The following is a 27,461-nucleotide window of genomic DNA, read 5'->3' on the forward strand; positions in this document are numbered from 1 at the left end:
CCATTTTGGCTCACTGCAACCTCTGCCTTCCAGGTTCAAGTGATTCTCCTGCCTCAGCCCCCCAGGTAGCTGGATTACAGGTGCCCGCCACCAAAACTGGCTAATTTTTATATTTTTAGCAAAGATGGTATTTTACCATGTTGGCCAGGCTGGTCTTGAACTCCTGACCCCAGGTGATCCGTCTGCCTCAGCCTCCCAAAGTGCTGGGATTACAGATGCCTAGTCTTTTTTGTTTGTTTTTTAAGAGATGAGGTCTCTCTATATTGCCTAGGCTGGTTGGTCTTGAACTCCTGAGCTCAAGCAATCCACTCACCTCAGCCTCTCAAAGTACTGGGATTACAGACCTAAGCCAGTAAGTCTGGCCTCTTCTCCTTTTCTTTGACACGTAATCAGTATGCATAGATGTCATCAGCACAGGGCACTGGCCACACGTGCATCTATCTGTTTATGGAAGTATACAACTCACTGGATGCTGACCATCTGAATAAACCCCTGTACCCAGTACTCAGAGCAAGCAGTGGAACATTACCAGCCTCCTGTAGGCCCCTCGTGCCAGTCACCACCCCCACACCAATCCAGAGGAGCCACTATCCTGACTTCCTACAGTGCAGACACATTTTGCATGTTCTCTACAGTTTCTGTACATGGAATTGAACGGTAGGCACTCTTCCTGGTCTGCCTTCCCTCTCTCCAAGTCATGTTTCATGGGGCATTTGTGTTGAACGTAGTCACAGATTGCTCATGCCCATTATTATCTATCATCATTGTGTGACTACACCACAATCCACATACCCACTCTATGTGGATGGGCACTGGGGGTGTTTCCAATCTTGGCTGTTATTAATAGGCTCGCTGAACATTCTCATACACATCTTTGTTCATTACACATGTGCGTGTCTGCCGGGTGTAGCCCCGGAGAGGGCTGCCAGGTCACAGCCCTGGCAGATACTGCCAACAGTTTCCCAGAGTGTCACATCCACGTACAGTTCCACTGCAGCATGTGAGGATGGGGCCATATTTAAAGGAACAGAGGAAGGATGGATAGAAGCAAGCATGGCATGAGGGCTGCCCATTCCTCAAGCCCAAGGGGTCCCCGAGAGCCTGGTCCCACTTACTCTCCAAGGTACTAGCACATCAGCCTCAGTCGAAAGCATGCCCAAGGCCACAATTCCCACCCCTTCCCCCTGCCACATAAGATATGGTTTTAGGGACAATTCTATAGACGCAATGGCTTCCTTTCCATTCAGAGTAAAAGTCAGAGTTCTTCCAGGGTCCCCATCCTGTCTGTGTCCTTCAGTGCCTCTCTGACCTCTCCTCCCTGGGCCCACTCCACTCTACCTGGGTCCTCTGCGTGACCACACAAGGCAGGTGCCCACATGGTGGCTGACTGCTCTACTTTCAACCACGGCCAGCACTCCTCCCCTCCTCCACCCAGTCCAGCTCAGGGTCCCCTCTGAACCCCCCACCCCAATCACACACGTCACACCGCACTGAAATGAGCAAGTTCCACATCTGTGCTGACCTACAGCTGCAAGCTCCCAAGGACAGGGGTCACTGTCTAACCCACGAAGGGGCCTTCCTCCAACAGGCTCTCAGCAGTGCTGAGCTGAGGATATGCGGGGACCATTTTTCTTCCACTGCCACAGATGTCTGTGGAACCCGCTCCTTTAGGTGTGGCTGAGCCTTTACTCTGTCACTGTGGATGAACTCTACTCGGCAGCAAGGCTCACCGCTCAGTTCACCTTTGCACCCCACAATACCTGGCTTGGGACTTCTGTCTGAGGGCCCATTAGTAAGGGCTCTGAAACCATTTAAAGAAGGACGAGCCCACTTTCTGTCTCATCTGTGGCCTCACCTCCATCTCCCAGGTCGTGGCTCTGGAGCCAGTATGAGGAGCAGTACTTGGGTAAGAAAAGCATGAAGGGCTTTCTATCACCCTGCTGGGCTAAGGGGACTCTTCCTGGACAGACCAGAGCTCACCCTCCCCCAGAGGTGAGGGGATCTTGACCAAGTCACCCAGATGGTCCCCATAAAGTTGCACTCACCTGGGACCTTCTGGGGGCAGCATCTCCTATGCCTAGCACTTGGCCCAGGGTTGGGCACGTGAGCGAGTGAATCCACACTACCCCGGGTCTCCCAGCCGAAACCACAGCATTGTGTGGGTTGAGAGCAGGTCCTGGAAGGTGGCCGGCCTTGTAAGTGTTTCTGAGATGCCCACGGGCTTTAAACGTGATTCAGAGATGCTCACCTGAGAAGCTCGCAAAAAGTCGGCAGAACTGCGAGAACCTGTTACGGTGGAGCCACTGCTGGGCATCCTGGATGGAGGCTGATGGGAGCAGGTGCTGCGGGCAGAGGGGACAGGCCTTGAGATGGTGGCTCAGGGCCCACAAGGGACCACCAGCCAGAGAACCCTGCTCAGACACTTACATCACTGCCCACGGGCAGGGCCTCCACTGGGTGGGTCGGAGAGGTGTTGCTGCAAAGGAAAAAGAACCAGTGATGAGGACAGAGGGGACTCCCAGGGCCAAGGTCCCAAAACCCAGCCTGGCGCTCTTACTTCCTCCCATCAAGTACAGGACTTCTTCTAAGTGAAATGAGTCCTCGAGAATTTCCCGAGTCACAGAAACACAGTAGGAGACAACCGCCAATCCCTCAAAATCCCTACCTGAGCCTTCGGTGTAGACAAGAAGTTCTGATAGGCTACACTGCCCCAGCCAATGACACTCCTCTACCCTGAGTAATCGAGTAATCTGCAGCACATCCCAGGCCCCTGCTGGCTGACCCCTGCTGGTCTTAAACTTGGAGATTCAAGCCCCAGCCCCAGGGAAGGGCAGGCTGACCAAAGGCACCCAGTGCCTCAGCACCGGGAAGGCTGCAGCCAAACCCAAGGGTCCTCCACCAAACCCTCTGCAAGATGGTGACAGGAGAGGACAGAGGAATCCCACAGGGAGTTATATTGCAGGGAACAAGCACCCACGGCTTGACATTCATCCACTATTCTGTTTTTTCCTGAGAGGGGATACACACGCTTCCTCTGGGACTGGCTTGGGGAGGAGGCACAGACCTGAGTGCTCTCCAGGTGAACAGTGGTGAGGGCCATACAACAGTGTGAATGTACTTAACGCCACCAGACCACAAACTTAGAAATTGTAAATTTTGTGCTACTTGTATTTTTCCACAATGGGAAAATGAGACCCCCTTACAGGGCTGATCCCCAGACCGGGAATCAGTGAAGACAGCTGCCACTTTTCACCAAGTATCTACAGGGTGCAAGCATCGTACACGTGTTCCTCCTGACTGTGGAATTCTTACTCCCCTTTTGTAGTAGAGAAACTGAGGCTCAGAGAGGTTAAGGAAATTACTCCCCAAAAGGTACAGACTGAAGACTAGCTCTGCCTAAATCTAAATCTAACACTGTTTCTGTGTCTATCCCCACTCCCCTAGGGGACTCCTTGATAAAATCAAGTTCACAGACAATCTCGCTTTCCCATTAGAAAAGTTCTGTTGCTAAGCATGAGCTCCGAGAAATCTGCAGCCAGAAATCGGGCAGCCTCCCACCCAGTACTTCCCTGCCTCCACCCCTGCTGCCAGCACAGGGCAGGCAGAGCCATCACCGTGACCCATGGCCCCGGGCCGTGCAGCCCACAACAGTCAGGAAACTGCCTGTAGCTCCAGCACGTTGCACGTCCTCAGGGTCCACATGGCCTGTGTATCTGCAGAGCTGTGTGGGGCGGCAATGAAGCCAGTTTCTGTGCTGTAAGGTCTGAAACCCAAGGTAGGGATGACCCTAGCCAGACCCCCACACCCCCACACTCAGTGAATATTCTGGACAAAGAACCAGGAAGGGCCTCCCAGGCTGCTCCCTAAGGCACCACTGTCAGGAGGGCTGTTCTGCCCCACAGGGCACCAGAGCCCTGGCTGTCCCAATGCACCATCAAGCCAGTAAGTTCTGGGCTGCTGCCTCACCCGACAACATTTATGGGGGTGTTTCTGAGAACTGCAAGTTGTATAAAGGCTAACAACAATCGTGCCTTCAACACGAGTTAGGCACCCTGAAACCCACACAGAAAGGAGAGGCGACCCAGAAAGGAAGACTAAGAAAGGAAACTACATCTGTCTTCATTCCAGGGAACCCAAAGACAGGAAGGTGGCACGTACCCTTCGCCAAGGCCAAAGCTGCTTGGAGAGCCATTGTAGCTTGGGGACGGGGCGCTGTTCACCTGGTAGGCCACATCGGGCCACGGAGAGCACTGCAGGAGAGAGCACAGGGCCGAGCTGGGATCTGGAGAGCTGCTGAGCCCCGTGCCGCAGGTCCTCCCAAGCAGGCATGCACTGAGACCAGTGCATGAGACCCCTGACCTGTCCGACGCAGCCGTGTTTACACACTGCCCTTAATGAGCCCTGCCAGGCAGGTTATGAGGGCCACACGAAGGAAGCCAGCAAAAATGTTTAGTAAGTCACCCGTGGAGCAAGTGAAGCACGGATGGGGTGTCTCTGGGCTTCCTGGTAAAACCAGAGGGGAAACATCACAGCCACGTGATTCTTGGGTCCACGAGAGAGAAAAAGCAAAACCAGCCAGTTGCTCCGAAACAGCTTTTCCTGGTAGAGACAAATTTGTGTAAATGCCTGTTCCAGGGAGCACCGGACCACAGGCAACTTCCACACAAAAAAAATAAGCAGTGAGAGTCAGTATTAAAACCTGCGCTATCTGAAAAAAGAGCCTGCCGACAGGGGCGGAGGCTCTTGCACAATCACCAAAAGCAGCTCCTCTCAATGAAATTCAACGGGTGTTCATTCCATTTCAGGCATTCTGCTGGGGGCTATGGGAGATACACAAACATGAAAGATATGATCTCTGCCCTCAAAAACTTTCTAGTATGGAAGCCAAAAACAAATGCACGTGAAGTCTCCCAAAGGAAGCAAGGATTTGCAGGTTTTGCCTGCTGGAGCAAGTCCAGGCAGCTGAAAAAGTTTACCTCTTCCCTTCCCTGCAGTGACACCTCTTCAGAGGGGGCCAGTTTGAAGCATTCCTGAAGGTTTACTCTCACCCACCAAACTACTGGGTTGGTAAATATTTAAATGTTGAAAGTGTGGGCTCAAATTTGTTGGTGCTAAATCTTGCAGCCAAGGAGGAAAGCTGAACCGCTGAGAGAAGAGGCACAGGCCCCTCCCAGGGTAGGCTTTCCAGCAACGACACGGCACTGCGGCAAGGGCTTGGACAGGCCTGGCATGCGGCTCACCAGGACCTCTGTTCCCAGGGGGAGGCAGCTGAGCAGCAGAGAGGGAGCGGCTCAGTTAGGGAGAGAACAATATCAGGGGGTGGAGAACACTCTGGACAGTGTTACCAGCACTTTGGGATCATTTGAGGTCAGGAGATAGAGACCAGCCTGGCCAACATGGTGAGACCCCGTTTCTACCAAAAATACAAAAAAATGGCCGGGTGTGGCGGTGCACACCGGTAATCCCAGCACTTTGGGAGGCAAAGGCTGGCAGATCACGAAGTCAGGAGACTGACACCATCCTAGCCAACAAGGTGAAACCTCGTCTCTACTAAAAATACAAAAATATTAGCTGAGTATGGTGGTGCCCTTCCAGCTACTCAGGAGGAAGGAGAATCGCTTGAACTCCTGTGGCAGAGGTTTCAGTGAGCCGAGATCGCACCACTGCACTGCAGCCTGGTGACAGAAGGAGACTCTGTCTCAAAAAAACAAACAAAAAATTAGCTGGGCGTGGCGATGCGTGCCTGTAATCCCAGCTACTGGGGGAGGCTGAGGCAGGAGAATCACTTGAACCTGGGAGACGCACTTTGCAGTGAGCCACAGAGATCATGCCACTGCACTCCAGCCTGGGCCACAGCAAGACTCTGTCTCACACACAAAAAAAAAGTGGAGGCAGGGAGAGGAAGAGCAAGCACCTCAGGAGTTCCCCTGGACATATGGAGGGCTGGAGCAGGCTGGCATTGCTGTCAGGATTAATAGAAAATGCAACCAGACAGCAAAATAACAAGTGTTACACCCTCCAACCCACAGATCCCACTGAGAATGGAAACCTGTGCAGACCTCCACATGCGGTTCTTCACTGCACCACTGCCTGAAACCACAGGAGCCCAAACAAGACTCCGCACCCACCAACAGGCCATCACATACCATGCCATGTAGCCAGGTAAGGAACGAGGAAGCTGTAGGGAACAGGCACCAAGATAAGCTAATAATCATAATCGGAAAAAGCAAGGTGTGGCGATGTACCCTGTTGGTGTATAAATACAGGAACAGGGCAAACATGTGTCCACACTGGCTTTACCTGCAGAGAAAGTTGGGCCAGATACACAAGGTTTCTGCCCTGGAGGGGAGAAACCATGAGGCTGGGACAGCACTGGGAGGGACACTTTCTGTTGTACACTCTGTTGTACCTTTTGAATTTAAAACCATGTGAATACATTACCTACCCCCCAAAAAAAGTAACCTAACTTGGGAAAGCACAGATGCATTCAAAGGCAGCAGAGCTGGAAGTTATTTTTGAAACAGCTCCCGGGCCACTGGGCCTTATCAGATGAACACCAGCTCCAGACACTGGAACCCACCACAACGGAATAGGCGCTCTCAGAAGTACTCACCCGAGATGGGCTATTTTCCAAGAATCTAAACCAGCCCTTGGAGGCTCTGTCCCGCTCCCAGCCGCTCACCTCTGTGAGGATGGTGGTTTCATAGGATGGCTGGTATTTCTCCTTCTCCTGGGCAGTTCTTTTCTCCATTTTCTCCCGGTCAGTCTTCTGTTTCCGATCGGCTCCCTTCGGCTCCAAGCACAGAGTACAGAGTCCAATTAGTCCCAAACCAACAAAGGCCCCAGCCCCCTATCCCTCTCCTGCTTCCCACCTCACCCAGGGCCTTGGGGCGCAGAGTCCCAGGGAGGGGCTCCAACAAGCCAGGCTTCCCAGCAATGGGGGTGACCAGCGAAGGGAGGGGTGACAGGCAGCTTGGCTTGGCTTAGCCTGGCTCACACACACCAACTGGAGGAACACAGGGGCAGGAGGCCAATCCGCCCGAATACTTCCCCATCTGAGGAACTCGGAACCTTCCACGGGTTCTGCACTCTGCTGCTCATGGGGAAAAGATTGTTCCCATGGCCACTTGCTTATGAAAAGGAACCCTGGGGACCCACAAGGAATCCCAGTGCATTCCTTGGGTTACCCAGGTAGAGCCAAGGAAAGTGGAAGAAGTACAAGCTGCTGGTCTGGATTTAGTCTGTGCTTGCAACCTGTGAAATCCTGGCTATAAGCTGAAGGCCTCCTTCCCCCAACTCTCAGGACTCCTGCTGAGCCCCAGCTTACGCTCTGTCTGCAGGGGAACGTCTCCATCCAGAGAGAGAGCCTCCCAATCCTGGGTGCCCTGCCAACCGGAGCAACTTACAACGGGTGTGCAGGCCTCACGGCTATTGTTATTCCCTTCATTTACAGAGCGGGAAACTGAGGCTCAAGGGGTTCATCAGGATTGGAGAGGATCCAAGTGACAGTGCCCAGTGTGCTGCACTGCAGGCTTGCCCCGCAGGTGCCACTATGGGGGGGCCTTCTCAACCTCGCTATGTAGTCTCCAGGCATTTACACCTTATGAGCTCATGCCCGCTCCGCAAAGTCAGATGTAAAGACTCTGAGCAGTGCTAGAACTGAGCAGTTTTATTATGCACACAGCAGGCCGCATGTGGTGGGCAGGTAATGCTAAAAGTGGTTCAAGCTCAATGGCACCTTCAGGGATTTTCATGCCAGGGGGCACCTTTCTCAGGCTTTTGGGTCCCCGATCAAGTGCTTTTAGGGAGCATCTCTTAGAGCAGGGGTCCTCAACCCCCTAGACCGATACTGGTCCCATGGCCTGTTAAGAACTGGGCCCCACAGCGGGAGGTGAGTGAGCAAAGCTCCATCTTCATCATCATCTTTATAGCTGCTCCCCATTGCTCACACCACCGCCTGAGCTCTGCCTCCCGCGCCAGACCAGTGGCGGCATTAGATTGCCATAGGAGTGCAAACCCTATTGTGAATTGCATGTGTAAAGGATCTAGGCTGCATGCTCCTTATGATGATCTGTCACTGTCCCCCCCGTTACCCCTGTATGGGACCATCAAGTTACAGGAAAGCAAGCTCAGGGCTCCCATTGATTCTATATTGTGATGAGTTGTAGAATGATTTCATTATATATTACAATACAATAATAACAGAAATAAAGCGCACAATCAATGAAATGCACTTGAATCATCCCGAAACCATCCCCGTCTCTTCTGTGGAAAAATGGTCTTTCACAAAGCCAGACCCTGGTGCCAAAAAGGTTGGGGCCCTGTTGCCTTGGAGTGATGCCTGCCCTGGATGAGGCAGGGGTGGCGGGGGTCATACAGGGATGCAAGTGACAGATCCAGTGTCCTGGGTGAGAGTGGTGGTGTAGCAGCCATACCCCCATGACCTGGCCTCCCTGCTCCACCTCCAGCTCCTGTCCTCAGGAGACCCCTCCTCCCTGCACAGAGGATACAGGCAAGGCCGGGTCACAGCCAGACCATGGCTGAGCCTGCATGCCGGGCATTCGCTGGGCCTTGATGAGGCCTGCAGGGAGCTGGCTGCTCAGAGAGGAGCCTTGCCTTTCCCTTCAGAGACCCTGACACCCCACAGAGAGTCCCAGGGAGGGGATCCAACAAGCCAGGCTTCCCAGGAATGGGGGTGACCAGTGAAGGGAGGGGTGACAGGCAGCTTGGCTTGGCTCAGCCTGGCTCACACACACCAACTGCATCTGCTCTGCGAATGGGGGCGGACAAGTGGGAGGACACACCCCTGGCATTCTGAGGAGCCAGTTTGGGGTGACGAAGGGCTCCTGCCACCCCTGCTCCCTGCAGGAGGTGCCAAGGCCTTCCTTGGGGCAGTGAGACCAGGCAGCTTCTGGCCCAACTCCCCAAGAAACACCTGGTATGGGTCGAGGAGCCTGGTAGACAGAGCCCCCACTCCTAAGCCTCTGACCCAAGGCGTAGATGGGGTACACAGGGCACCCTATGGGGGTGGAGATGCCTATCTCGTTTCTCTCCTACTGCCCAGGACAGCGTCTCCCCCAGGGCACACACCTTGAGAGCAGCAGAACTAACCTGACATCCCAGGTGAGGGAGTGAACGGCTACCTGAGGGGGGCCAACACTGGCAGACCAGAGACACAGTCTATACATGGAGGCGGGTGGCCAGAGCAACAGTGAACTGCAGGCTAGACAAAGACCACAGCACACAGCCATGCAGGATGGTCAGATCCCAGAGCGGGCAGAAATACCACCATGCCACGCCCACTGCTTGGTGGACATGGCCAGCAGATTAATGGTTCCCAAAGATGGCTGTGTGTTAATCTCCAGAACCTGTGAATATGTCACCTAACACAGCAAACGGGGAATCAAGGTTTCAGATGGAATCAAGATTGCTACGTGAGGCCGGATGCAGTGGCTCATGTCTGTAATCCCAGCACTTTGGGAGGTCGAGGTGGGTGGGTCATGAGGTCAGAAGTTGGAGACCAGCCTGGCCAACATGATGAAACCCCATCTCTACTAAAAACACAAAAAAATTAGCCAGGCATGTTAGTACATGCCTGTAATCCCAGCTACTTAGGAGGCTGAGGCAGGAGAATCGCTTGAACCCGGAAGGCAGAGGTTCTAGTGAGCTGAGATTGTGCCACTACACTCCAGCCTGAGTGACGACAGCGGGACTCCATCTCAAAAAAAAAAAAAGATTGCTACACAACCGACATAATAGGAAGACTATCTTGGATTAACTGAGTGGGGGGGCCCATGTAATCAATCACAGTGACCTTAAAAAAGGAAGAGGGAGGTAGACGAGGAGGTTGGGGCAGCCATGTGAGAAGGACTTGGCCTGCTCCTGCTGGCTTTGAAGACAAAGGAGGAACCGTGAACCTAGAAATGGCTTTAGAAGCTGGAACAGGCAAAAGCCCCGCTGAGAGCCTCAGGAAAGGAACACAGGCCCGCTGGCATCTTTAGCCCAGTGAGGACCATTCCAGACTCTGACCGCCAGCACCGGAAGATAATCAATGTGCACAGCATAAGTCATGAAGCACAGCTCCCCTTGGAGGCCAATGCTCTGGCAGGAAAGACAACACACATCCCTCCCACCGTGGCCCGCATCACTGACTGACCAAGGCATCCCCATCCACAGAGCTGGGCCAGCGCCTCAGAACCCTGTGCCCACAACCCTCAGGCAGCCTGGCTTTGTGGTCCTGAGTGCAAACTCTACCAGCTCATCCTCGGCTTCCTCTACTGCAGCTGTGATGGCGTATCCCCAGATGACGGCCCAGTGCTCACTGCGGGCCAGGCTGAGAAATGGCACCATCCCTGTCTCCCAGGGTTGCCACCAGGTTGATGGTTCAACCTGTGAGCATTTATTCCCACATCAGTTCCAAGCCTGGGTCAAGCCTGGGTCTTCCACAGGCCCGTGCCTTCAGTCTGGGGAAAGATCAGCACACACCCAGCTTTCTAATGGGCCCTGTCTAAAGCAACTCCCTCTTGGGTCTCCAGCTCTGGCAGATGAAGCTTTCTCAGCAGGTTCCAAACTCACTTGTGTGTGAAACAAGAGAAAGATGGAATGAGCACCAGGGCTGGTTACTCAAGGCAATTCCTGCCCAGGAAGTAGGTCCACTCCTTCTCTGCAGATACCTGCTGGAGTGGCCTTGGCAGACAGGGCCTACAGGGGCTGGGGGCTGGGGACTGGGGGCTGGGGGGCTGGAGCCTGCTTGAACATGGGCTGCCCTCACGCCCTGAGAGTGATGCAAGCTCCTGCAGCCCTCCACACCTCCCTGAGGCCACACACGTCACTGAGCTGTATTGCTGGCTACTATCATCAGGAAATAACCAGTCCAGATGGAAGAGATGGAAAACACTGACAGGCGACTACAGGGAATGAAGCAAGGAAGGAAAAGGGAGACAGTGCCCTTGAAAATGTTTCTTTAACAGGAAGCCATTGCAAAGAGAAAAATGGCCTCAAGCCCTAAACAGGAAGATCTGAAGCCAGGCCTCCAGTAGGGAGGGACGCTTGCTTTGATTTTTAAGGAGAGTCCAGATGTGAGCACCTGTGGGCAATCATAACATGCTTGGGAGAAAAAAAAAACGTAAAATGTGCAAACTGAATCACTCTGAGGACCCGCAGCCAGAATGACCTCCATGCTGATGCTTCTGCCAGAAGCTGAGCAGGTGCTGCAGGTGACAAGATGCCCCCGGCAGGGCAGCAGCAGCCTGTGATGTCTGGACTTGCAGCTCTTGCTCACTCGGAGTCCAGGTAGAAGCCACATGCTAAAGGGATGCTGTGTTCCTTGCCGGGCCTCTAAGAGGAGTCTCCAGAGTCTCTGCGGATGAATGTGACCACAGGCCAGACCAGGAACAGGGCAGGGCAGGGCAGCGAAGCCATCTTACCTTGAACACCTTGATCTGGCAGCTGGCTGAGTGCAGGTGCTCGGTGTACTCCCCATTCTCATTCTGCTTAAACGTGTCAATCTGCACTCGAAAGGGCACTCCCTTTTCGCCCCCGTGCTTTCTGGGGGTGAATTCTGTGCTTATGCAGTGCACCTGGGAGCAGAAACATTGAGCAGGTGGCAAGGCAGCACCCAGCAGGACCCTGGATCACCCATGTGCCCCCTCTATGTGGAGGTGTCCTTCCCTGCTTGGTCAGTGCGGGCCTGTTTCACCCTCCCTGCTCTCCCTGACACTCTGTCCACTCCATCAGGCTGACGGCCTCCCTGCTCCCCTGCCTGCAAAAGACATACCCCTCCACCTTTATCTCTTTACCGTGGAGGCTCTTACTGACCAGCTAAGTCCCCACCACTCCCCCAGGCCACTGACCCTGATAACATCAACCTAACTCCTCACCCAGATTTCTTTCCCTTGTCAAATCCTAGACTGAGGGCCAGGACCACAGCATACCCTGACCACTCTCTAATGTGTCCAAGCTACTCAGGCCAGGCTGGAAGCATAACCAGAAGGCTGGAACCATTTCTGTTTTCTGGTAGGTTCCTGTTACATAAATGGCACTTGATATCAATGTATTGTTATAATACTACAATCACATTATAAAAATCTAATCTATAATTGTAACAGTAACAATGTAATAATCATTTTTAAATATATTAAGAATATTGTAATTGTGAAAAAGAGAGACAAAGAAAAGATCGCTTTTACTCTGATTCCTCGAGACTGGCCTGTTCATGGCTCTGTATTCATTTTCTGATTTATAAGACAGGAGGTTAGAAAACAAAGAGTCTCAGAAAGGGGAAGAGACGCAGCAAGCGAGAGAGCCGGGACCAAGCCAGAACCACAACCACGACACCACGGTCACGTCCTTCACCACCTCGATCTCACATGGCATATACACCAGTAACTGATAACAAATTCATTCAATGATGGAAACTATAGTAGAAAAAATGTTTACTTTCAAATGATTTATGTTGGAAAATACTCATTTTTTAAAAACTTATATATTCTATGGGCAAAACCCAGATAGAATTCTAAAACCTTCCAACTCCCCTAAATAGGGACCAATGAGCTCTGTGACTCTTCACAACACCCATTCTCTCTCTTTCCTGCAGTGACAGGGAGCAGAAGCTCATCCAAATGGGTGAGTTTTGGGAAACTGCAAGCAGGCCACCCCAAAGACTAGGCCTTCCCCTGGGGGGCAGTTCCCTGCGGCCCACCTGAATGAATGCCGAAGCTCTCTTCGCAGGGTCCCACAAAAACTCGATGGCATTCAGCTGGGTCGGGCTGGCCCTGGGGTCCAAGATACCAACAGACAGTGGAATATCTGCATACACACACACATACACAAAAGTGCAATTGTCAGCCTCGCCCTAATATTTATGGAAGGACCTTTATTACAGGTCCCAATTCCTTCACCCTGATTCCAAATGCCGAAAGCTCTGAAAAAGTTTTGCATAACTTATTGGATGGAAAGCCTGACCTGAACCACAAGCGTTATGTCGTCTTCACCCTATTTTGTATGAACCATCATTTTATTTTGCTACAGAAATATTACTGTGTGTGGCTGCCTGTTGGGGATGTTCCCTGATGCTCTGGGTACACATGCCGTATTGTCATTCTAGCTTTTGAATTCCAAAACCCACCCAGCCCCAAGGATTATGAATAAAGGACTGTGGGCTGTTCCCTGAGCCCCCAGAATTCCCTTTCCATTGCCAATTTATCTCTGTGATGCTCACAGTTCTCTTCAACACTTACCACAATCCTTTAAGGCACCATCCATCTGCAGAGCTTTCTGGGAACTCCCTGTGAGCAGGTCTCTAAATTCCACAGACCTTTCTTTTTTTTTTTTTTTTTTGAGACAGAGTTTCTATCTTATTGTCCCAGGCTGGAGTGCAATGGTGCAATCTCGGCTCACTGCAACCTCCACCTCCCAGATTCAAGGGATTCTCCTGCCTTAGCTTCCCAAGTAGCTGGGATTACAACTGTGTACAGCCCGACTAATTTTTGTGTATTAGTAGAGACAGGGTTTCACCATGTTGGTTTCACCAGGTTGATCTCGAAGTCCCGACTTCAGGTGATCCACCTGCCTCGGCCACCCAAAGTGCCGGGATTACAGGCATGAGCCACCATACCCGGCCAATTCCACAGGCCTTTCTTTCCACTGAAAAAGGGAAAAGGTCCTCCCTCAGGGCAAGACCCAGTGTATGGTCAGCTCTGCAAACTCCTGATGGTTTTTACACAGAGCAGGCACGAGCTAAAACACCTTGTCGGCACAGGTCCCAGTGGCATCCAGGAAGAACCTAAGGTGGCCTGTATGCCTCAAGCCTTGCTTGGCCTCTCCCGGCCAGGAGACTCACCAATGTCCAGGATCCGGTCCCCAGGCCGGCTCCACCGCCAGCCCTCCAGCTGCTGGTGCTCCGTGTACTGCAGCCTGCGGTCATGGAAGACCACGCGGATGATGCTCTGGGGAGGGAGGCCAGCAGGTAACACATGACTGTGGGGGCCAAGAGAAACCCACCTGCTTTCCCTGAGCCACAGCAAACCCTCCCACCTTGGAGGCCCCTCCCTCCTGGAGTTTTCTTTCCCAGTTCTCAAGCTTAACCCCACCTCTCCATTCCTCAGACCCCGGTAACACTTAACAATAGCAACAATGGTGATGACTACCATTTGCCCCAGTATCACTAAGTGCTTTATGTCTAATGTATTAACCCTTTTGTGCAGATGAGCAAACTGAAGCTCAGAAAAGTTCAATGCTGCCAGCCCATCTAATCCCCACCTGGACATCAGGCTCCAGAGAAGCCAAACAGGCCCTACGTCTCACCGCTGAGAGCTGAGCTGAACCCGGCCTCTTCCTAACCTTCCAGCTACTCATACCCAACCCCAGCAAGCCCAGGGCCCAGACCCTTACCAAGCCCCTCTCCCCGAGGTGGTAAGAATCGCCTGTGAGGCTTACCTTGACATATTTGGTGTTCAGATCTTGAAAGTCTCCCAGCTTCCGATTCTCCAGCAGTCGGATTTCATAAGACTGACCTGGATGGAGGTGAATGGGACATTTTCCATTTCTGAGTGTTTCTAAATTTGGGGTTCATCCAGCTCGCAGCCTTCTCAACACCCTCAGTGCCCACCCAGGCCTCAAGGCCCTGAGAAGCAATGCAGAGAAGAAAGCCCACAGCCAGCTCAGCTCAGCTCACTCTCTGGACTGATGTCAGTCTGTCCACCCCGCCTGGTCGGGCCTAGGATACCCCAGGCAACACACCGTGTGACCCTACTAGAGACAGCACCTCTACAATCTTCAAAGAAACAGAAGCCAGGAAAACACAGTTAGCATTAAAATCACTGAACACGAACTCATAAACCTTTACAAACCCCCAATATACCACGGCTACTTAAATTCACATTACAGGGTAAATATCCAACCATACCCTTTCTGAGAGTTAGTCCGAAGGAATAAAGAAGCCTGTTAAACATTGGCTCTAATGGCAGAATGCAAAGCATGTGCCCCAGTTAAAAGAATTCCATTTATTTGAAAGGGTATGAAGATTATATTCAGGGACATATAACCAGCACAGGCAGGTGAAAGGAAATAAATGGAACCAACAGCCACCCATAATAACAGAACATTTAAAACCATCTATGAAACCTGAAGGAAACCACACACATTTTATTGAAATATAAAATATGCCATGAATAAATAGGATACACCGTGCTCTCAGAAGGGAAGACCATTATATATAGATTATGTATATATAGCTGCTGATTTTCCCCAAATTAAATGTTAAACTACAATTTTACAAGACTCTAGCCTATATCATAACTTAATAAAGGGTGTTTTAGAAATAATACAATAAATTATTTAATAATTTGTATGGTAAATCTAATTAGCTTTTTAAATTTTTTATTTTTAAAAACTATAGACTCTTAAAAAGTTATTTAAAAAAATGGCTGGGCGGCTCATGCCTGTAATCCCAGCACCTAGCTGAGGCAGGTCGATCACTTGAGGTCAGGAGTTTAAGACTAGCCTGACCAATATGGAGAAACCCCATCTCTACTAAAAATACAAAAATTAGCCATGGTGCGTGCGATTGTAGTCCCAGCTACTCAGGAGGCTGAGAGAGGACAATCACTTGAACCAGGGAGACGGAGGTTGCAGCGAGCCAAGATCACACCACTGTACTCCAGTCTGCACAACAGAGACTTGGTCTCAAAAAAAAAAAATAGTACCTTGTGCCCTGGAGGATGCGTACCTGTGCCAGCATCCTCCATGGCACTATCTGATGGAACCATGGTACATTACCAAAAGTACAGCCCTTTCTTTGATTTCTGGGGGTTTTGCACGTACCCTCCCTCTTTTTCTGTAGGCTTGTATGTGTGTAGGTCCATGAAATTTTGTCACATGTGCAGACTAGTTATTTCTTTCAGAGTGCAGATCCTCACAGCAAATATGAAACAAGTTATCGCTGAATTGAAAAGTCAATTTCTTGCGGAGGAATAGGGAAGATGTTGATCAAAGGATACAAATTTCCATTAGGAGGAGTAAGTTCAAGAGATCTATTATACAACATGGTGACTATTGTTAATAACAATTCATTGTATTCTACAAAATTACTAACCATCTATTTCAAGTGCTCTCACTACAAAAAAATTATAAATGAGGCAATGCGTATGTTAGATTTAACCAATATACAATGGATACGTATTTCAAAACATCATGTTGCACATAATAAATATACACAATTCTTATTAGTCAGTGTTTTTAAAAGTCAATTTCTTAAGGTTTTATTTTAACATGAATGACTATTTACCAGACACTCAATAAGGAAGAACTTTCTGAACCTAAAACCAATGGAAAGAAAAGATATCTGGCTATAAAAATGTAAAATTACTTATATGCATGAATGTGAAAAACTTAATGCAAACTAGGAAGAGCAAACCCAGTGGCTATGGGCCATTTATTTTATTTTATTTTTGAGACAGGGTCTTGTTCTGTCACCCAGGCTAGAGTGCAGCGGCACCACCAAGACTCACTGCAGCCTCAACCTCCCTGCTCCAGCTGTTCTCCCACCTCAGCCTCCCAAACAGCTAAGACTATAGGCACGTGCCAGCATGCCTGGCTAACTTTTTATTTTTGTAGAGACGAGTCTTACTATATTGCCAAGGCTGGTCTCGAACTCTTAGGTTCAAGTGATCCCCCTGCCTTGGCCTCCCACAGTGCTGAGATTATAGGCACGAGCCACCACCCCTGGCCAAGAGTCATTACATAGTTCAAAAAGCAATTGACAGTAGTACTGACACCCCTGTAGTGAGTTGAATGGTGGTCCCCTAAAAGGTATGTCACACCCTAATCCCCAGAACCCAGAAATGTGACCTTATATTCGGATTAATAGTTTTAGCAGATGTAATTAAGAGTCTAAGATGAGGAAGTCACCCTGTATGACCTGGGCGGGCCCTCAATCCAAGTGGGCTTATGAGAAACACGAGCAGAGACAGAGAAGAGAGGAGGCACCGTGTGACCACAGAGGCAGAGACGGCAGTGACGGGGCCACCAAACCTCGAAGCTGTGAAGTCTCCCCAAGATCCCCCTGCCGAATTTCTGATTGCTAGTCTCCAGAACCGTGAGAGAATAATTTGTTTTTAAGTTAATGCATCTGTAATTAACAGGTTTGTAGCAACCTGTTACAGCAGCCACAAAAAATAAATACATTCCCACCCTCACCAACGAATAATACAATGGACAAAGAATACGAAATTAAATCATTAAATCATTCATTCCAAATATTTGCTCACACCTCTAATCCCAGTGCTTTGGGAGGTTGAGGGAGGCTGGTCTCCAACTCCAGCCCTGGCAACACAGCAAGCTGCCGTCTACAAAAATAAAAAGTTTGCTGAGCAACAATTTCATGCCAAGTGCGGTGGGTGGGAATCCTAGGAACAGGGAAGGCAGCGGAGCCACACGGCGTGTTCCTGGAGTTCTCACCGCAGCTCCCCACCAGCCACGATGCTGGCCGGGCACAGCCATGCCCACTGGGCCAGACTCCATCTCAGCTATTACCAAAGTCTCTGGTCACATGCCAGTGAACACCTCTTGACCACGACAAATGCCAGCACTGCTCATGGAGATGTGCTGGGCGCCTTTTCCATCAGAGGGAAGAGGACCAAACCCCAAACTCTGGTCCTATCCACTTACCTGTTCAGGAGACGTGACTCCTAAAAGGGTCTTCTGCCCTATTCAACACGGCCAACTTTCTGAAAAAGCCAGATTGCATACATTTCCAGGCTCTTAAACCAAGAGTCCACTCCTTTGACTTCGACATAAAATGTGCCTCACACACCCTAACTGGTTTTTCCAGTGTCGTCTGCCTTCCGTAGATAAAGAATGCAGACAGCGGCCCAACCAAGGTCCAGATGGTCATTAAGTGCGTTTACAAGTGCCCTAGGACCCAATTAGCACTGACCCCAGGCTCTGCAGCGAACCTCAGCTCCCGCCAAACAGCAGGCACCTCCTGTCCTGTAGAGAGCAATTTCCAGGCCTGCACAGAAGGGGCAGCCACATGGAGAGTAAAGCCATTGAGTGAGGCATTAGGCCCAGGATCACAGCTTCTCCTGGGCCAGGGATCATGGCCACATGAGCCTTCTCCATCAGCAATGGGTCCTGATCCACACACTTCACCACCAATTCTTCCTTTCTAGCCATGCAGATGGACGTCCAGTCACCCTCTGCGTTCCTACCCCCATGCCAACACAGGGGGTACCTCCCACCCAACTCACACAGCACAGTGCCATCCCAAAAGCCATGCAGAAGGCCACCACCCAGTCACACACAGGCTGATGAGTAAGGTCACACAGTCTGAACTGACCTAGGGCACATGGGCATTTCTCTGCTTGGCCGGCATCACTGCTGGGCATGGGTGGAGCCAGCACAGTGGGCTGTGAGAAGGCGCAGGTTGTGTCTGTTCTGCTTATCATTGCTCTATCTGGCACACAGTAGGCAGTCAGCAAATGCTTCCATGTCATTTCACCCTCTTCACCCTGCTACAGGACTGTTCTGTTAGAATTACAGGGTTTGCCAAAGTGACACATTCCTGCCCTGAGAGGGTTGGCAATCCTTTGGGGTACATCAAACAGTATGGGAAGAGCTATACTAAAACATTTAAAATTCCATAAGAGGCAAAGGAGGCCCCAAAGTGAGCAATAGGCATTCAGGACGAGGTAGGGAATGTCAGACAGGCTTGAACCAGGAGATGAGAAAACATGTGACATGGGCTTTGAAGAGTGGCCAAGATTTTTGTAACTCAGGGGAAGAATGATAAAGAAATCCCAAAGCCAGTCTGACACGGTGGCTCACTCCTATAATCTCAGCACTTTGGGAGGCCAAGGCAGATGGATCACCTGAGGTCAGGAGTTCGAGACCAGTCTGGTCAACATGGCAAAGCCTTGTCTCTACTAAAAACACAGAAATTAGCCGGGCCTGGTGGCGGGTGCCTATAATCACAGCTACTCTACTCAGGAGGCTGAGGCAGGAAAGTTGCTTGAACCCACGAGGCAGAGGTTGCAGTGGGCCAAGATAAGCCTGGGCCACAGAGCAAGACTCTGTCTCAAAAAAAAAAAAAGGAAGAAATCCCAAAGCAAAACACAGCCAGGCAGAGGGGGAGGAGTGCCTCTAGGGAAGAGCAGCAAACAGCTCCATTCACAGGAAGCTTATGTGTGGTAAAGCCCATTCAAGTAGTCACTCCCTTGGCTATCCAGCAGCAGTTAGGATCACCCACCCTACTGGATGGGGGAAGCAGAGGCCCAGAGAGGTTACCTGACTGGGGCAAGCTCACACAGCTTGTAAGTGGCAGAGCCCGGACCAGAATCTGTCAGTTTCCAGAACCTACCATACTCGCCACATCCACCTGCAGGGTGTCACTTGCTGGCCGCAGGACAGCTGTAGTTGTCCACCATTCCCTCTCAACCGCTCCTTTCTGGAAGGCACCTGTTTCCACTTTGCACAAAGGTTAAAGTGTGCCAAATGTCACATGGCGCAACTCCCCAAGTTAAGATTTTTGTTTGCTTCCCACATTCTCAACAATGATCCAGGGAGGGAAAACAAATCATTATAGAAGATGGCAGTAAGGCCTGTTCTAATTTAAGAATTGTAAAATGGGGGTTAGGGGAAGCTGGTCTTAGAATCAAGGAAATAGGCTAAAAATAACCAAACCTGAATTGTCATGCAGCCATGTGGCTGTACACGGTGAGCCCTACATGTACATCATTTCACTCAGCCCTCGACAGCCCTATAAGAAAAGTCCATTGTTGCCCTAAGTTATAGATGAGGAAATTCAGTTCCAGAGAGGTGAAGTGTCCTGTTAAAGATTGAACCTGGCCTATCTGATGCCAAAGGTGTGGCACGTGGCCACTAGACCACCCCTCCCACTCTTGCTAGACTTCTGCATACAATGTTTTGCCACTGCAAAGGTCCTACCTGCCTCTAAAATTCAAGGCATGTATCTATCACATTTCCCCTGAACTTCTTGATATTCATTTCATTTCAGGACCTTCTATACATCTAAACCCTCCCACTTCTAAGGCTCCAATCCCTCCTGCCCCATGCCCTAGAAGTCTCATGGCTGTGGCATACAATTTGATATTCATTTCCTTGCGATACACTAGTTCCCCCTGAAACACACGTTGCCATACTCTGAACACACTGAAGTCATGGCAACTAAAGCCATGTTGTTTTGGCGTAGAGACAAAACAACAGGAAAGCACAAGAAGCCAGACTAGACTTCCTTATTGGGAAACTTCATATATGACACTATAAATGAGGATGGGTCCACCTTTTCTCAGTCCTGTGGGATAACTGGTTATCCATATGAAAAAACTAACCCCGACCGCATAATATATATAATAATTTCTAGGTGGGCTGGACACAGTGGTTCACACCTGTAATCCCAGCACTTTGGGAGGCCGAGGTGGGAGGATCACCTGAGGTCAGGAGTTTGAGACCATCCTGGCCGACATGGTAAAACCCCATCTCTACTAAAGATACGAAAATTGGCAAAGCATGATGGTGGCCACCTGTAATCCCAGCTACTCAGGAGGCTGAGGCAGTTGAATTGCTTGAACTCGGGAGGCAGAGGTTGCAGTGAGCCAAGATCGTGCCATTGTACCCCAGCTGGTACGACAAGAGCAAAACTCCATCTCAAAAACAAAAGCCACCAACCAAACAAACAAACAAAAAAAGACAAAAACACAAAAAATTAGCCAGATGTGGTGATGGGTGCCTATAATCCCAGTTACCTGGGAGGCTAAGGCAGGAGAACCGCTTGAACCCAGGAGGCGGAGCATAGGTTGCTGGAGGGTTGAAGATGTACCCAGCAGAGACTCTGGTGTACAGGAGGTCTCACAATGGCCCCAGGAAACCTCTGGGTCCAGCAAGAGCTTCAGCAGGAGGTAGAAGCATGCTTCTAGGCATGGCTTCAAGGCAACTTGCTCCAAAGTCCTGGCCCAACCCTACACCATCAACTGTTAAAGGCCTTTTAAAAGCTAGCAGGGTAGGAGCCTCAGGTTGCTTTGTGATGAAACTTGCCAGCAGGTAGCTGCCAGCCCAGCCCAGAGGAGCCAAGGTGACCTTGGGAGTGGCAGGGGCGGGGAGGGACAGTGGCAGGCTCCACCCGCCACCCACCCCCACCACAGGCTGAGCCCAGTGCTCCCCCTCCTGCCTCCCCTCCAACTATAGCCCGAGGGCATCCAGGCAGCACTCCCTACCCAGGGGAGGGGTGGGGCTCCTCAGCTGGATTTAGGCTGCCACACCCTACCACCCTCCCAGAAGGATGGCCTGGGTCCTGCCCAAGGCCCTGAGTCACACAAATGGGTGTGGAAACCTCTCTACTCCAACCTTACAGCTGCGTTCAGGCTCCACCCCCTTACCCCTCCTGCCGTCTACCCACCTGAGGAGCAGCAGGGAGCAGGGAGGACACTAGATAAAATACACAAATGCTGAATGCACCTTAGTGCTCTCCCTCTTCCCACCTGCAACCCATATGTCCAACACCATCCAGCCCAAGCATCAGCACACCTTCACTGCTAAGGGCTGCATAGCAATGGGCTTCAGCTTTGTGGGCCATAAGATCACCCACAACTACTCGACTCTGCCACTGCAACCAGGAAGCAGCCACACGCCACACAGTAATGAATGGGCATGGCTGTGCTTTTGGACACTGAACGTTGAATTTTCATATAACTTTTCTTCTTCCTGCTGACTTCCTTCCTTCCTCCCAACTTCTTCTGGTGCTTTGCAACTTTGCCTGCCCCTCTTCCTTGAATGAGGGCTAAGTCATAGCCCTCCAACAGACCATGGAAAGCTCTGAGAACAGGCCTGCCACCAGTTCACCCGAACCAGGTCACCCCTACCCCGAGCGCCATGGACAGTCTGGTATGTGGTCAGGTTTTAGTTAACAGTAGCAGAATTTGATGTTAAATTCCTTACAGCAAATAACAGAACTGAAACTTGTCAGCCAAACCATGAAGAACAGGAAAAGATGCTCCACCTCACGAATGTCAAGAAAAGCCAAATGAAAGCAATGCAGCCAGCACCTGCTCACCTGTCAGATGGCAAAATACAAACAGATCGCTGGCATCCCACCAAGACAGAGATGTAGGGGAATGGGCCCTCGCCTCACACATGCTGGAGCTGGCTGATAACACGCTACAGCCTATGGGGCATTTTGGCAGTATCCATCAATATTAATAAGCACCCAGCCTAGGGCCCAGCCATCCCATCACCAGGACTCCAGTCTGCAGAACTTACATGCTTAAAAAATCCGCACAAGGCCAGCTATTCAAAGCGGCAGTACTGCTACAGCGCCAAACTGGAAATGAACAAAATGGTCAGCAATCATGCTATTACTTAAATGTGGAGCCATCACAGAGGAAGAGGTACACGCCTTCACCCAGTACTGCTGTTAGCATGTGCACCTCCTGCATGGACCACTGAGGAGCCAGCTTCACCTACTTCTTGTCCCTGCCCAAAGAGCACTGCCTGAATCTCATCACCAGGAAACAGGCAAACCCAAACAGAGAGACCACTTACAATCTCCTGGCCTGTATGCTTCAGAAGCATCAATATCATGAAAGACGAGGGGTGACTGAGGATCTGTCCAGACTCAAGTGGAGTCAGGAGAGGGACAACTAAACCCAGCGTCCAGTCCTGAACTGGGTCTGGGTCAGGGCAAAACCTGCTTTTTTTTTTAAAGTAGGGTCAGAACAACCGGCCCTATTTTAATAGGGATGGAATGATAGGTGAGGGTATTATATGATGTTAAGTTTCCAAAATTTGATAATGTACTTGCGGTTACATAAAAGAATGTCTTTGTTCTGAGGAAATATACACTAAAGTATAAGTAAAGATCATGTTGTCTGGCTAGGCGCAGTGGCTCAAACCTGTAATCCCAGTATTTTGGGAGGTCAAGGCCAGTGGATCCTGAAGTCAGGAGTTCGAGACCAGCAAATATGGTGAAACCCCATCTCTAGTAAAAATACAAAATTAGCCAGGCGTGGTGGCTAATACCAGCTATTTGGGAGACTTGGGAGGCTGGGAGTAGGTGGGTAATACCAGCTACGTGGGAGGCTGAGGTAGGACGATCACTTGAATCCAAGAGGCAGAGGTTGCAGTGAACTGAGATCACACCTCTGCACTCTAGTCTGGGCAATAAGAACGAAATTCTGTCTTAAAAAAAAAAAAAAATCACATTGTCTGCAACTAACTCTCTAAATATTCATGGAGGAAAAAATATATATAATAGAGATGTGTACATCAATAGCTACCCCTAGCTATACATCCCTCTGTAGAGCTGTAATATATATACATCTATAGATACACATACACATAGGTACATCTATATCTATATATGTATTATATAGAGAAAGAGACTAGATAAAGCAAGCGTTGGCCGGGCGCGGTGGCTCACGCTTGTAATCCCAGCACTTTGGGAGGCCAAGGTGGGTAGATCATGAGGTCAAAAGATCGAGACCATCCTGGTCAACATGGTGAAAATACAAAAATACAAAAAATACAAAAAATTAGCTAAAAATACAAAAATACAAAAAATACAAAAAATTAGCTAAAAATACAAAAATACAAAAAATACAAAAAATTAGCTAAAAATACAAAAATACAAAAAATACAAAAAATTAGCTAAAAATACAAAAATACAAAAAATTAGCTGGGCATGGTTGTGCGTGCCTGTAATCCCAGCTACTCAGGAGGCTGAGGCAAGAGAATTGCCTGAACCCAGGAGGCAGAGGTTGCGGTGAGCCGAGATCGCGCCATTGCACTCCAGCCTGGGTAACAAGAGTGAAACTCAGTCTCAAAAAAAAAAAAAAAAAAAAGATAAAGCAAGTGTTACAAAACATTTAAAAACTGGTGAATCTGGTGGAGGATAGACATACTAACTTTTTAATTCTCCTATAGTTTGAAATTTAAACCATAGTAACTTTTTAATTCTTCCATAGTTTGAAATTTAAAATTACTTTGAATTAGAAGTTAAAAAATAATTTTAAGGCTGGGTGCAGCGGCTCACACCTGTAAACCCAGCACTTTGGGAGACCAAGGCGGGCAGATCACGAGGTCAGGAGTTCGAGACCAGGCTGACCAACACGGTGAAACCCCGACTCTACTAAAAATATAAAAATTAGCCAGGAGTGATGGCGTGCACCTGTAATCCCAGCTACTCAGGAGTCTGAGGCAGAAGAATCACTTAAACCCAGGAGTCAGAGGTTGTAGTGAGCCAAGATCACGCGATTGCACTCCAGCCTGGGTGACAGAGTGAGAATAATAATAATAATAATTTTAAGATTAAGATTACGAGAAAACTTAGGCGGACCTATATTGTTATAGATGTGAAAAGTCGTCCACCATCACACACATAAAAAAGCAAGTTGCTGAGTATGTATACAGTGTGACTGCACTTTAAAATAAGTTACACTCAAACCCATATATTTGTAAGTCTAATATATACATCTAACAGTGGGCAAAGAAGGACTTTCCCTGTTAAGTTAGATACAGCTTCAGTATTGGCTTAAAAAAAAAAAGCAACTAGGGATATACTGCATCCGAATTTGAAAAATACAAAACAAAGAGGGACAAGTATGCCACACTGTTCCAAGTACATAATGGATGTTCACAATGACAGCGATTGGTATTTATTTTCCCAGTGTCTTCCAGGATCTGCTGCTGTGACCACAGCAATGTCCAGGGCAGGCTGTCCCTCTCTCAGCTGGCCTCCCCTGGGTGGTGCCCACTAGGTGCTCCTGCAGAGCAGTATGGAAAGCCGAGCGGCTGTGCCCCAGAGAGCAGAACCCAGAGCAGGGCCTCCTGCCCAGATCACAGTGTTCCCAAGAACAGGAGGCAATTGCCCAAGCTAGCCAAGATTTACAGGTTGTTTACTTTCCAACAGTTACTGGTTTGGGTAATTAATGCCACATAAAACATAATGGAGGCCATCATTACCACTGAGAAAGGAGGGCTGGATGCCAGCAGTCCTGTAATAATGGTAGAGGCAGAAGGCACAATCCTGAACTCATCGTGCCCAGCATGCATGGCTTACCTTGTCCTTTGCACATGTGCAATAGTATGCAAGTGTCTATTGACACAGAGCACTCACACATAAGAAGACAGCATGCTTCAGGGAAACAGCTTTGCCAGCAACAGACCCTAACCCTGAGCCTGATGGACTATCACCTGCGTGACCTTGGGCAGGGCACTTGACCTTCTCCTTGCAGCTGCTTATGAATGCCGTGGGCTAGGCATCATATCAGGCATAGATGAATCCAAGTAAACACGTGCAAGATAGTTACTGAAGGCCCCATAGAGAAAGGACTGTTTACAGGGCTGGGGCAGGCGGAATACAAGATGAGACTTAAGAGTCTGTAGTGCCAAAAAGTGAGGAAATGCTCAAAAAAGAACGAAGCCGTGTCAGAGCAACACAAGCACCTACCCAAAGGGCCACAGCTGAACAATGTAAACAATAAACAAGAAAATGACTTCATTTTTTCCCATAGAATAAAAGACATATTCATGCGTACTGATATAGGAAGTGAATAAGTTAACGGTAGAGAAGGAAAAACTACTTTATAGTAGCATTCCAATTACAAATGTAGAAAGGAGAGGGAATCAACAGAAAATCACCAATAGGCAAACACTACAGTAATAACTGGTGTAGACACCATCTAACAACAGATGCTAAAATAAGTGGGCAAACGATTGAGGGAGAAAATCAAGCTGTAAACAGTCTCCAAGTCATCCCCCCCACTCCAAGATATTTATCAATTGCAAAGGAAAAAATGTAACTTCACAGTGGAGAAACCTGGCAAACACTACCCTAACTGCATCAGCAAGGTTAACAGCACCAGCAAAACACGTATCAGCATCATGATCCCCAGTGCACTGCCAGGGACACAATGTCACTTCAGTAGCAGTCTTGCCAATAATGTATAACCCCAATCTCATCATTTAAAAAACATCAGGCAGCCTCAAACTGAGAAGAATTCTACAAAATCAAGCTCTTGGACAGGCATGGTAGCTCACGCCTGTACTCCTGACACTTTGGAAGGCCAAGGTGGGAGGATTGCTAGAGCTCTGGAATTGGGCAGCCTGAGCAGCACAGACAGATCTCGCTTCTTATTTATTAAAAATAATAATAGGCCTGGCACGGTGGCTAATACCTGTAATCCCAGCACTTTGGGAGGCCGATGGATCACGAGGTCAGGAGTTCGAGACCAGCCTGGCCAACATGGTGAAAAATTAGCCCGGTGTGGTGGTGCCTATAATCCCAGCTACTCAAGAAGCTGAGGCAAGAAAATTGCTTGAACCCGGGAGGTGGAGGTTGCAGTGAGCTGAGATCACACCACTGCACTCCAGGCTGGGAGACAGAGTGAGACTCTGTCTCAAAAATAATAAAAATAATAATAAAGCTCTTTAAGTCTGAGCATCCTGGAAAATAAGAAAAGACTAAGGGACTGTCACAGATTGATGAAGAGTCAGGAGACTTGACAACTCCCCTGCAGTGTGGGTCCTCAACAGTAGTGGGAGAACCGGTAATATGACTGTAACTGATATAAAAAAGAACTGGTAAACGGACTGTGGTAGTCAACAGAATTACACCAATGTCAGTTCCTGATTTCAGTAACTGGACCATGGTTATGTCATAGGTTAACATTATGAGAAGCTGAGGACAGGGTACCCAGAACTCTCACTACTATTTTTGACACCCTTTTTTACATGTAAATTTACTTACCCCCTCCACAAAATACTCTGGGTCCCCAGATGAACACTGACATGCTCATAAGTGCCTGGACACTCAATATGCATTTTAAAAAATTGTTTGATCTGCTCTTGTACTGGGAATATTATCTCTTTTTTCTATTTTATTTTATACTTGGTTATTGCTGGTACACAGGAATTTACTAGTTTTGCATGTTGAATTTGTATCCATAGCAGATGAACAATAGGAAACTGTAGATAACTGATTGATTTTGATTTAGCAAGTGGCAAGTGCATCTGGTTCAGCCTAATATCATGGTTCTTGCAGAACAATAAGCAAAAAGCCAAAAGAAAAATGAGAAATGGATATAAATGTCAGTTTCTGGCAAAAGAAATATAAGGGCATACAAACACATGAAGATGCTTCTTTTGTAACAGTTACTAGAAATCAAACGAATGCAAATTAAAATAAGGTGCTGCTATTCTCCATGCGGATCAGAAAACACTCAAAAGGCTGACAATACCAAGTGTGAAGACAGGTGTCCTCCTGCACAAGAGGCAGGGGTATAAACAGGTACTGTTTCTTTGAGGGTGATTTGACAAGGCCTATGCAAACCCTAAACACACGTACCATTGCCATTTGTGTGTGTGTGTGTTTGAGACAAGGCCAGATAAGCATCTTTGCTTGTTTATGCACGAAAATGTACTCGAGCCAGGGATAACATCAGCTGCCTCTG

At 49.2% G+C, this 27,461-nt stretch overlaps 1 protein-coding gene across 1 annotated transcript in view; it reads right to left on the bottom strand.

Annotated features, from left to right (window-relative positions):
• TFCP2L1 (transcription factor CP2 like 1) overlaps nucleotides 1–27,461 on the bottom strand; it is a 69,946-nt gene that overhangs the window by 17,613 nt on the left and 24,872 nt on the right. Inside the window, exons 3-10 of the mRNA XM_002749539.6 lie at nucleotides 14,437–14,513; nucleotides 13,841–13,946; nucleotides 12,701–12,807; nucleotides 11,427–11,579; nucleotides 6,683–6,793; nucleotides 4,159–4,250; nucleotides 2,428–2,476; nucleotides 2,249–2,342 (exon numbers count right to left, since the gene is read on the bottom strand). Of these exons, the coding sequence (XP_002749585.2) occupies nucleotides 2,249–2,342; nucleotides 2,428–2,476; nucleotides 4,159–4,250; nucleotides 6,683–6,793; nucleotides 11,427–11,579; nucleotides 12,701–12,807; nucleotides 13,841–13,946; nucleotides 14,437–14,513 (789 nt within the window). The remainder of the gene's footprint in view (nucleotides 1–2,248; nucleotides 2,343–2,427; nucleotides 2,477–4,158; nucleotides 4,251–6,682; nucleotides 6,794–11,426; nucleotides 11,580–12,700; nucleotides 12,808–13,840; nucleotides 13,947–14,436; nucleotides 14,514–27,461) is intronic.

This window comes from Callithrix jacchus, chromosome 6 (genome assembly GCF_049354715.1).
Source record: "Callithrix jacchus isolate 240 chromosome 6, calJac240_pri, whole genome shotgun sequence".
Taxonomy (NCBI): Eukaryota; Metazoa; Chordata; class Mammalia; order Primates; family Cebidae; genus Callithrix; species Callithrix jacchus.